The sequence below is a fragment of the Copadichromis virginalis genome, linkage group LG5 (assembly GCF_057382275.1).
Source record: "Copadichromis virginalis isolate Kocher_CV1m ecotype Utaka linkage group LG5, C_Virginalis_male_GT1.1, whole genome shotgun sequence".
NCBI lineage: Eukaryota > Metazoa > Chordata > Actinopteri > Cichliformes > Cichlidae > Copadichromis > Copadichromis virginalis.
Genome location: NC_140622.1, coordinates 17,010,845 through 17,023,517, shown reverse-complemented (window position 1 = coordinate 17,023,517; position 12,673 = coordinate 17,010,845). Strand labels below are relative to the sequence as shown.

The following is a 12,673-nucleotide window of genomic DNA, read 5'->3' as shown; positions in this document are numbered from 1 at the left end:
GCTCACCACAGTGTTGCCATAGTAACAATGTAAGGCCTTTCGACAAGTCAGGAGGGTCAGAAGGAAGAGTTGTGATAGGAGATACGTTTTGAATGTGAACTTTGTTGCTCTCTCGCCTCTTTTTCCTCCTCAATCAATGCTACAGTGTTGGTTCGCGCTGCTGCACGATCAACAATGAAATTAAAAACTCCTCAAGGAAACTCGAGGATAAAGGTTGGTGGGGCTGACACCCACTGTTTCCTGTGAGGAATGAATGACCAGGCTGCAGACAGGAGCAGAGGACACTGCAGTGGTTCAGCAGCTGGTATGGTGCAACAGCTCAAAAACCTCTTCTGCTATGACGAGCCTGCTTATGTGTTTATGTTGTGTGCTGTTGGAGCTTATGGCAGTCCACAGTGAGTATCTAATGTTTTGTTTTTATAGTTTTGCTAACAAAAGATTCAAGCTTTCTTTGATTTAAAATATTATATCCAATCAGAGTTTTTCCACATTACTAAAACATTAGCTCCCATTCTCCCAGATGTGTGCCTAAGCTAATTTATTGAATCAATCACTCTTTTAGCAAAACCCTAAATGGTAAATTATCATTTAACCTTTCTGCAAGCACTTTTATTTTCCTCAGGAGGCAGAAGTTAAACACACCTAAAGCACAGAAATCGTTTAAAACTCTCAACTCAGCTCAAAACGGTGCATAGTTTGTTGCTAATGATGGGGGGGGGGGGGGGGGGACTGATAAAAGGTAGAGTGTACATGGGTGCATGGGTGTGCTGAAGGTTGATACCAACATTGGATGGCAGCAATCTGGGAGGCAGAGGAGGGAGAGCAAATTCAGTTCAGTAATGTTAGATGGACTGTGAGCAACTGAGACAGAGTATACTGTGGATGAAATTGAAAAAAAAAAAAAGAAGGAACATGTAATATGAGTCTTATGCAATCTAAAATATATATAACATATAATCTATTTGTTCTTTTTCTTTTGTGAATGAGGGAAGCAGTAACAAGTGAAAGACCTAATGTCATCAGATCCTCTGTTGCCGCCGCGCAGAGGCTCTGATGGGTGTGTACGCTGATGTTTCAGTGCATCACCTTGTTAACAAAAAAAGAGTCTGGAGAGGGAGATGGTGGCTGGGAGTCCATTTCTCTTTTTTGCATCTTGTTTTGACATTTTTGTAGCTATCTTTCAAAATTTACAAATTGTACAGTTTCCTTTTATAATTAAGCCACTGTCAGAAAATGTTGTAAATGTTATTTGAATTTTTTTTGTGTGTTTTTAATGTTTTGGGGAAAGAATCAAAGATCTTGAGAAACGTATCTTAGTACTTACGAAAAACTCTTGGCAATTTATGTCTCAGCGTGATGATACTGAGAGTTAGTCCGTGTCTCGTTTGTGTCTAATCTTCACAAAGTCCACTTCCTCATATCCTATTCATTTTCAAAGATAAGTTAAACAGAACACGCGCAACTTATGTTCCTTTCTTGGCTTGCTAATGTTTCCATACAGGCCGTGTGCTCATGCAGAGCCGTATAGTAGGTGGTCACACCGCTGCACCAAATTCCATCAAATACCTCGTGTCACTGAAGAGCACCAGCGGCCAACACTTTTGTGGTGGATCACTAGTTCACAGGTACTGGGTCCTGACTGCAGCGCACTGCAACATCGGGTAAGAATCTTCAAGATCTGCCATTAGCAGCAATCTGTGACTTCTAAAGTTTCATGTGTCTAAAAAAATCCAACTACGGTTTATCAGTTAGTTAATTGAGTAATCTACAAACAACAGCATATACTGCAATAACTTGGTCGATCTCCTAAGTTCAAACTTTTAGCACTCAAATACTGTAGCATACCTCTAAACTCCAAAAAAAAAAAAGAAGAAGCTTATGTGAAAGTAACAAATATCATTGAGCACAGCCTTCCTCTCAGTTTTATTATTTCATAAGAGTTGGTGGCTGGACGTTTCAAAGAGGTATAGTGCTATGGTAACAAGGGGATCTTAGTACGTCATAGTAAACATGCATCGATTTTCTTCCACTTATCTACTTAAGGGTCGAAGGGGGGTGGATGAGAGGCAGGTTGCCAATCTTCCTGAGCTAACACATAGAGACAAACAACCATTCAGGCTCACATTCACACCTAAAGCCAGTTTAACACCATTTAACTTAAGCCCATGGATGTCTTAGACTGTTGGAGGAAGCCACAGTAACCTGAACTCCACACAGAAATGCCACAGCTTGGATTTTGAACGCAGGACCTTCTCGCTGTGAGAGAAGAGAGCCTCAGAGAGCCACCAGCATGGCCATAGATGTAATATTTATGGGCATCCACACAGTAAGAGAGTAACAGCATCGTAGCAAACAAGGGACTGCAAAAGGTACAAGAAATTCAGCAACTTGTAGCAAGAACAAGTGAAGTAAGTAAGCAGCAACTAAGTATGTTAACTTTAAGCTCAGAGGTTATGGGAGCCAAGGGTGCAGTTTGCTTGACCGAAGGTGGTAAATACATCAGAGGGTTATCTACGTAACCTGGAATGTCCACTAGGCACTGCAGGTTGTGTGCATCATTTCCAAATGTGGGCTGGCTATACTCTACAGCCTTCATTTTTGTGAACTCAGATGTAGCTGATCAAAAGAATGGATTGTCAGCCACAAATCAAGGATGAGGATATGTACACTTCCACCATAAATCTGAAACACTTTCACAGACGGGAACATTTCTCTGGCATTTTTTCAGTACACTGTGGTTCAGAGTTAACTTGGCATGATTTTCTATTGCGAGCAGATGGTCCCAACAGATGCCTAAACACAAACATTCATTCTGCTGTGGGTAGGTAACGTCAGGACACAAACTCAACCTCTATGGGGGCCAGTGGGAAGTCAAACAGCACACAGATGCGATTTAGTCAGCTGACCTTGGCGCATCACTGAGAAAGACGGTGAAGTGTGATCTTGTCTGGATGTAGGAAATTGGCCATATTTCTGTCACACTGTCCCCATCCCCGCCTGCTCACAGTAAGCCATTGTTCACTGGCAGACAAGCAGTTCATGGTGGTCACGATCAAGCCCTGTGCACACTTCGAGTTTGACTTTGTATTCAGGTCGTTTTACTTTATCTTTGTCTTTCATTCATTTAGTAAAATACAAAAAAATAGTTAATTAAGCTTATATTATTTGTGGGAAAAGGCTTCTTTTGTTTCCTCTTTCAAAGAGATCACGATTACACGATTACATCTTTTTAGTGCTCTGTTAACAAATGTGATGCAACATGGATTTCTGTGTTTTAGGGCAGAGCAAATGATGATAGTGGCAGGCGACTACAAGGTAAACATCTTTGAGGGTACTGAGCAGTACGCTAAGCCCCGCATCTTGGTCATCCATCCCCTGTACAACAGGAGCACCAACAACGCAGACATCATGCTCATTAAGGTGCCACAGAATCGGTGCAGAAAAGTTACCAGTGGTTTGTTAAAGTTTAATCTGTTACAGCTTTCTTTTTTTAAAAGAAAAACATGTTCACGTGGAAACTGTACAATTTTCTGTCCAGCTGCGGGCTCCCATGGTTCTGAACAAATACGTGTCGCTGGCGCCTCTTCCCAGGCAGGGGACAGGTGTAGCTGAAGGCCACGTGTGTCGGGTGTCTGGGTGGGGCTACAATAGTCTGGAAGGAGGCCAGGTGCCTGTCACACTCAGGACAGTCACAGTGCCCATTGTCTCAACTGCAAGGTGTAACAGCAGCGACTCCTTTAATGGAAACATCACAGCAAACATGATCTGCGCTGGCTACAGCACTGGAGGCAAAGATGCATGCAAGGTACAAAGAACAAAGACACCACCTTTCACTAATCAGGAAAAAAAAACATGTTTTTAAAAGTTTCAGCTGCAAGCTAAGTGAGTGTTGGACACCGCCGCGGCCCTCTGTGCCAAGCATGTTCATTTGATGTTTTGAAAAGGCAAGAAACTCATTTTGAAGTAATAGACTCTCACAGGTACCATCCATGGTGATCACACAGCACAAGCTGAGCCTACTTTTATCATCTCACTTAAGAGCAAAACAATAACACAGTTCTGGAAACCTCTTTCCCCCGACAGTGTAAGGATACAGTTGATCATGTCAGTGTTGGTTCGAGCTACAAGCTTTTATTAAGGAGACATGCCTGTTTGTCCTGAAACATTACTGCAGTTGTAATAATCGCATAAGAGATAGAAAAGCAACCCTTAAAGTAGCAACACGACTGAAAACCTGGAGTTTTGCTGTAAACGCTTACATAGCAGCAAAAATAACCTATGATTTGGTTATTTGCACCGTGAAAGAGTTTCAGCCCGGTCGTTGGTGTGAAAGAATAATTTACACGAAATTCAGCGTGTGGTATGTGAGTAAGCTATGTCTCACCTTCGGCAAAGTAGAGAATGACTAGTTTAAAATAAACTCTATGTAAAACCTGTGTGTTTGACAAAGTCCTTGTGTGTTGGTTTTTTTTTCAAGCAATAATAATGATTTTTAATAATATGATTCAAAGATAAGTATTAAAACAAAAAACAGAAAGAACTTTTCTAAAGGAAAAGCAGACCAGCTGTACTCAGTCAAGTTTAAATCCATACCTTGTTGGCCAGTTGGAATTTGTCTTCACCACTACATCCTAAAAGCCACATGTGAGTATTTCACACATGCAGTGCATTATACATGAGATATGGTACTATGCAAAAGTCTTAAGCCGTCCATTATTTCTTTATATTTTGCTAAAAAGAAATGGGAAACAGGTGCAGTGAATTACTGAAACACAGCACCTGTTAGATGTTGGCTGCCTTTGTCTCTATCGAGATGATCCCACACTGCTTCAGTAATGTTGAGGTCCAGGCTCTGGGGAGGCTGATGCAATGACTGACGGTGTTCAGGTGTTTTTCTATCCAGATATGGTTTTGCTGTTTGAGATCATTGTCATCCTGAAAAACACAGTTGTTGCCATTCAGATGCTGTCTACATGGTATCCCATGATACGTCTGTGTTCATAATTCCATCACTTTTGACAAGATCACTGGCTGCAATGCTTCCACCATGTTGACGCCAAGATAGCTGTAGACAAAATTTGGATTCATCGCCCATAAGGCCTGTCACCACTGATTTTCAGTCCAGTTCTTGTATAATCTGGCATTCCTCAGTCTTTTCTCCCTCTTCCCTTACCTTAAAAATGGCTTTTTGACAGCCACCCTTCCACAGAAACCTTTTCTGATTAAGCTCTTGCAAAAAGTTTACATTTTAGCCAGATAAAACCAATTTATCTGGCTAAGGATAAATTGGTTGTTTGCTAAGTTGTCTGTTAGAAACAACCCTTATTCACATCTTGACTTAGGTGCCCCTTTAAAGCTTGTATGATTCATAGAAAAAAATGTTCTCTCATGAAACTGTGGCACAAACATGAACTGAATCATTCAGTAATAAAAGATTCTCTGTAAAACAGGTCTGGCATTAACACACTCATAGGGATGAGGGGGGCAAGGAAATGAGGTAGAGACAATATATACACACACAGGATAATAAGCAGATACACAACAAGTAGGACGCACAGCTGGAAGCTATAGGAATAATGAGGTGGGGGAAGTGAACACAACGCCAGACAAAGAGAAGAACAGTTACCAAAATAAAACAGAAAGACACATCTGAATGGGAAACAATGGTTAACTTAACACGGGGGAGCACAGAAAAAGGTCAAAAGCAGATGAGACTGGAACACAAAAAAACACAAAGAGAAACTAACTCAAAGCAAATCGGAACGTCAGCAGAAACTGAAACTAACAAGAACTGAAGGCTCGACAATCAGTGGAAAAAAGAATAGATCAGACCCAAATAACACGGCTATACACCATAAGCGTCTATACAAAACATGAGCTAAACACAACTTGAAGATAACACGACAACTGAATAGACTGGAAACTGAATACTGGCTAAACAAGGAATACAGAAACTCAGCCCAGAGGGTAGCCTAAATGCAGGACTTCTTCCAATAAAGAAGCAAAATCCAAACAGGGTGCAGGAAAGGTAATTAAAAAAACGAAGAAGTCACCAAGGAGACATGAAACCTAAACATAAAACATTCTCACAATCCAAAGGAAATATGAACTCACAAACACTGAAAACCCAGGGACCAAAACCAATGACACATCCCAAATGAGTGAAAAAGCAGCCAATGCCCAAACAAAAACTTGGAAAAAATGTTTGAAAGAAAAACATGAAAATGCAATGGGTGGCTCAAGACTATTGCACAATGCTGCACATTTAAATATTGGAACATGTAAACTAATTTTTACTGTAAGAAGGGCAACAATTTCACCTTCTTATACTTAATTTTACAGGAGCTACAACTGCATAACATCATGTGGGTTATTAGCAGGGGTGCACATAAGTAGTCCGCAGGTGCGCATTCGCTGTCAAAATAAAAGACGCGCACCAGATAAAAAGTAGCAACGCGCGTTTGCGTACATAAGATTTTCTGGAGGAGGACAGACATTTGTTTAGAACTCTTAAAGATGTCGAAGAAGCAAGCTCCTTTAAGCAATTACTTTGGTGCTCCTCCACCTCCAAAGAAATGTCAGAAGGAGTCCGAACCACAAAAGAAGTGCGTATTCTCGGAAAAGTGGTTGCAGGAGGCGACCCTGCTTCAAACAAATGATGAACGCACAGAGATGTGGTGCATCTCTAGCTGACAAAAAACAGTGCCTTTTACAGTGGGGCAAAAAAGTATTTAGTCAGCCACCGATTGTGCAAGTTCCCCCACTTAAAATGATGACAGAGGTCAGTAATTTGCACCAGAGGTACACTTCAACTGTGAGAGACAGAATGTGAAAAAAAAATCCATGAATCCACATGGTAGGATTTGTAAAGAATTTATTCGTAAATCAGGGTGGAAAATAAGTATTTGGTCAATAACAAAAATACAACTCAATACTTTGTAACATAACCTTTGTTGGCAATAACAGAGGTCAAATGTTTACTATAGGTCTTTACCAGGTTTGCACACACAGTAGCTGGTATTTTGGCCCATTCCTCCATGCAGATCTTCTCGAGAGCAGTGATGTTTTGGGGCTGTCGCCGAGCAACACGGACTTTCAACTCCCGCCACAGATTTTCTATGGGGTTGAGGTCTGGAGACTGGCTAGGCCACTCCAGGACTTTCAAATGCTTCTTACGGAGCCACTCCTTTGTTGCCCGGGCGGTGTGTTTTGGATCATTGTCATGTTGGAAGACCCAGCCTCGTTTCATCTTCAAAGTTCTCACTGATGGAAGGAGGTTTTGGCTCAAAATCTCACGATACATGGCCCCATTCATTCTGTCCTTAACACGGATCAGTCGTCCTGTCCCCTTGGCAGAAAAACAGCCCCATAGCATGATGTTTCCACCCCCATGCTTCACAGTAGATATGGTGTTCTTGGGATGCAACTCAGTATTCTTCTTCCTCCAAACACGACGAGTTGAGTTTATACCAAAAAGTTCTACTTTGGTTTCATCTGACCACATGACATTCTCCCAATCCTCTGCTGTATCATCCATGTGCTCTCTGGCAAACTTCAGACGGGCCTGGACATGCACTGGCTTCAGCAGCGGAACACGTCTGGCACTGCGGGATTTGATTCCCTGCCGTTGTAGTGTGTTACTGATGGTGACCTTTGTTACTTTGGTCCCAGCTCTCTGCAGGTCATTCACCAGGTCCCCCCGTGTGGTTCTGGGATCTTTGCTCACCGTTCTCATGATCATTTTGACCCCACGGGATGAGATCTTGCGTGGAGCCCCAGATCGAGGGAGATTATCAGTGGTCTTGTACGTCTTCCATTTTCTGATGATTGCTCCCACAGTTGATTTTTTCACACCAAGCTGCTTGCCTATTGTAGATTCACTCTTCCCAGTCTGGTGCAGGTCTACAATACTTTTCCTGGTGTCCTTCGAAAGCTCTTTGGTCTTGGCCATGGCGGAGTTTGGAGTCTGACTGTTTGAGGCTGTGGACAGGTGTCTTTTATACAGATGATGAGTTCAAACAGGTGCCATTCATACAGGTAACGAGTGGGGGACAGAAAAGCTTCTTACAGAAGACGTTACAGGTCTGTGAGAGCCAGAGATTTTCCTTGTTTGAGGTGACCAAATACTTATTTTCCACCCTGATTTACGAATAAATTCTTTACAAATCCTACCATGTGAATTCATGGATTTTTTTTCACATTCTGTCTCTCACAGTTGAAGTGTACCTCTGGTGCAAATTACTGACCTCTGTCATCATTTTAAGTGGGGGAACTTGCACAATCGGTGGCTGACTAAATACTTTTTTGCCCCACTGTATATGTACGCAAACGCGCGTTGCAACTTCTTATCTGGTGCGCGCCTTTTATTTTATTTTCCGCACCTGCGGACCACTTATGTGCACCCCTGGTTATTAGCCAAGAAACAATCCGGTTGTTCAGTGATGACGCGACGAATCCTACTTCCGGGTCTAAAGTAGTCTGCGTTTAATATGGCTTTTGTGTTGTTAACATGTTTAATGTTATGTATTTTCTTCTATTTGATCTCAAAAAGCTCCTAAAACAGTCAGCGACCACTGTTGACCTCCCTCGGCTTTTATTACCGCTAATCATTTATTTAAGCTCAGTTTTTAAAACCTTACGATGTAACTACAGCCCAGCCCATGCAGCAGTATATGAATGACTAACCTCGTATTGTGGATGGATTATCTCAGTTGTTCTCCTGGCTGAAGTTTGGTCCTTTTACAGCATCCTGCCATGCGATTACATTTGTTCCTGACCACCGAGAACACTCACATTAACTTTTATCGAGTGGAAAAAAAGTTAGCTTGTTTATATTATGCTAACATAGCTGTGTCGCTAGCGGTCACGTAGCACATCATTATATACCAGCTAGCCCAACTTCAGTAACCCTACAAACGTCACTGCTGTTTAGTTTTCTGTCTTCATTTATGCTGGAAGTGATAACAGAGCTGTACGTTTTAATTTGTTTCCAAAACCCCGCAGTCAGGACATGCTATATTGTATTTAGATAGAAGCTAGCGAGCTAACTCCCTGCTAACTTCTAACTCCGTTAAATGTCATAAATTCCGTTTTCATGGATGCCTGGATGTTAAACTCAATTGTTACACCTGGTAGAGCAGAACGCTGATCATTTTATTAAAGATGAAAGACTTTAGACAGTTTTTCAACTCTCAGTAATCCCATAGTGATCGTTTGATATATGGACCTGCAGCGGAGTTTAGGCCCAGACACGGCTAGTGACGTCAGACTGAACAACCGGATTGGCCAAAGTCACAAGATAAAAACATGTTTTCTCATTATTTATTTCTGGACTTCACACTCCTCCTCGCTGTTCTTATTTATAAAGTGCTCTACAAACCTCAACATTACGGCTAACAGGTGGATTTTCCCATTTGAGTGCAGCTAGCCAAACAGCAAACAGCCACAGCTAAAGAGACAGAGTGAAAGTAGACAGTGTATCCTCGGTTTCTTCACATAAAACTCATTGTTGCAGCCAGGGGCAGCACAAAAGTGAACCCCTTAAACTGATTTTTAGTTTTAGTGTTGTTATTTTCCTGTGGGTTATTGATTCTGTTGCTAGTTAACTAACATAAACTAAGGTAAGTCTTTTAGCCGCAACCAACCAAGCACATGACGTCGCGTACTGACAGAAGATGCACTAAACATGTTTTTAAAAGTTTCACTTTAAGCACTTATTTCTTAAATCCAGCTTCACAGACAGTGTTGCAGCTATTTTAGTTTTAGGGAGCAGGGCTCAGTGGTGCAAATGAGCTGTTATATCTGTATTGTTTCATGTCCCTTTTACAGCAATAGCCACATTTTACACGATTTCAGGTTTTTGTTGCTTGTTTTTTTTTTTTATAAGAAAGTTTTCACATTTATGCATTTTGGGAATCAGTTGATGTTGTTCTTTGAGCTAAAATAGACCAACAGCAAGTAACCTTCAATGCCTGGGATATCTGACCCACCTGGGCGGTAAATGCTTTTTGAAACAGTCTCCTATGAGGCGCCCATGTTCAGACACTTTGTATTACTTTGTGTATCATGTAACATCAGGGAAATTAAAGAAGCTTTACATCAATACTATGGTAACAAAAAACTTTTCCAGGAGTCACATTGTGAAATGGGAACTAATAGAAGGGTTTTATTGTTATTTATTACAGGGCGACTCCGGTGGACCGCTGGTGTGTGACAGACGGATCTATGGAGTTGTATCCTGGGGCAATGGTTGTGGTGATGCTAAGTTTCCTGGAGTCTACACGGCCGTGTCCAGATTCCGCCGGTGGATAGATCAAACCATCTACGGGTCATACCTGCGTTGCTTCAAACCGTGGAGATAATGAAAGCAGCCATTTGTGCCTGAAAGGAAACATTCCCATAAACACATTTAAGTTAGCATGGATAGGAAGTGGTTCTGTTGGAAGCTGCAGTGGCTGTTGAGAAAAACATTGCAGTGATAATTCAGATCACCTTTTGAATATAGTTAAACGCTGGATATTCTGAAATAATTACTATGATTATAGGATTCACTAGAATGTGCACCGTTTACAGTTACTGTAAATGTAATAGAGCTCACAGATTTGTGAAAGTTTTTTGATGCCAATAAAACACTCTGGGGCTGGTGTGGAGTTGTGTCAGGTCTGAATGCTGAATGACAAAAATCAGTTTTGGTCATAGTTTGACTTTTGTACAAAAAAGATAAATAGAAAGATCTGATCATGTACTTTCTAAAAAAAAAAAAAAAACACAAACACTTATTTTTAATCAGTTTCTCGTGTGGTATACACTCAACTAGTAATTCATTAAATGCTAAAACTTGCTTGGACCCCATTTTTTCGTGGCACATCTTAAAGGTGCTCTACTGGACTGAGTTCTGGTGACTGTGGAGGCCATCTGACCACGCAGAACTCATTATCACGTTCAAGAAACCACAGTGAGATCATCTGAGTTTTGTGACATGTCCAGTTATTCTGCCTTAACAAGTTATCAGAAGATGAGTACATTGTGATCATAAAGGGATGGATGTGGTCTGCAACAATAATCAGGTAGGCCGTGGTGTTTAATCATGCTCAGCTGGTACAAAAGGGGCTTAAACTGTGCGAAGAAAATATCCCCCACACCATTACATCACCATCAGTAGCCTGAATCACTGATACAGCTACGCTGTAATATGTTGCGCATTCAGAAATGCTCTTCTGCGTACCTTGATTGTAACAAGTTGTTATTTCATTTCTGTTTAAAAGCAGGCACGTGCCTGTCTGTACTTTGAAATCCTTCCCCCACAGCTCGCACTTCAGAGCCACGTGTAGCACCCTTTGGTTCTACACCTTGCTGCGTGGCATCTCCCTCAATCTTCCCTCCTGCCTTCCTGTCTCACTGTGACTCTGATAAATGCAAGATAGCAAAAACAATGAAGGATTTGAGGCAGCATTTGAGTCAGTATCTGATGACAATATATGGAGTCATTTATTTGAACAAACCACACCCAAACAGGCCTGAAAGAGAAGTTCATCTGAGTTTTAACTACTGCAGTGTTTATTCTTTCTTTTTGTTTTTGAAAATCTAATTTAACTAGTCATAAAGCTCTAATTCCATGAAGACATACTTGAGCCAAGTTCAGTATAATGTTAGCATCAAACCTTATTCAGCAGCTGCACTGAAGCTTTAGGAAAGAAAACATGACAAATACTTGATTTAGCAGACAAAAAAATAGAATTTGCAAGAAGAAAATGCACTCTTTCCCAATCCAACACTCTCAAGGGTTTACTGCTACTATTTTATCAGGTTACTTGTCTTCATTGCTTGGGAGCTTTAAGACCAAAAAACAGTCTTGATGGCGATGTAACCACATTTTGTGAAAAATATTGTTCTTTGAGATGTTCTCATATGAAAGAAGGATCCTCTGATAAAATCATTGTAACCTCAGCTCCGAAGGGAGGAGGTGTGTCATGACGGCACATAAAAGTTAGCTCTGCTGCAGGCTCCAATATCATTTTTCATTTCATTGTCTGTGTAATGATATTTAGGGAAGTTCCTCTGAGAAAGGATAGTCTATCTCAAGACTGAATACCTGTCCGTTCCTCCATGCCCTGTCTGTTTTGTAAGACAGTCCATTGTACTGTCATACCTATAGAAGTGAGATTAATGCAAACAGTAGACAGCAGTGGGTGGTAAAAGAAGTTCCAGAGGAATCAGTTTAACCAAACACCTTTTCAGGCTTTCTCTGCTAACATGAGGCGAAATGTTCTCAGTGTGGATCCTATTATACTATTACAGCATATGTATTTGGAATAATTATGTTATGAAGAAAAAAATTCATACATACTGTTTTCTTTCTGGGGGGTCTACTTGATATTTAGCCATCGTTTCTGTAACATGGATTATATTTTAAACAAACACAGTCACTGCTTTTTTATGCTAACCTTCGTGCTTTTCACTCCAAAATGCTGATGTGCAGTTTCCCGAGATACTGTGGGCGATAACGTGAAAACAGCACCAGGGCCTCCGCTGGGAACTTAAAGTGCGCCACGGGGCCAAAAGTCACATCCCAGCCTGTGAAAAGACTGCCATCATCTGGTGAGGTTTGACGGTCTCGTAAACCCCACGAACCCTAATAATAAAAATCTGAAAATTAATAAAAGAGGCTCGAGTT

General features: G+C 41.2%; 1 protein-coding gene across 1 annotated transcript; it reads left to right on the top strand.

Annotated features, from left to right (window-relative positions):
• Positions 1-4: 4 nt before the first annotated feature.
• LOC146709241 (trypsin) lies at positions 5-10,649 on the top strand. Its single transcript, XM_085456266.1, has 5 exons — positions 5-395; positions 1,502-1,661; positions 3,279-3,420; positions 3,539-3,805; positions 10,185-10,649. Exons 1-5 carry the CDS (start codon positions 254-256, stop codon positions 10,359-10,361), a joined length of 888 nt encoding a protein of 295 aa, XP_085312392.1. The 5' UTR covers positions 5-253; the 3' UTR covers positions 10,362-10,649.
• Positions 10,650-12,673: the final 2,024 nt, after the last annotated feature.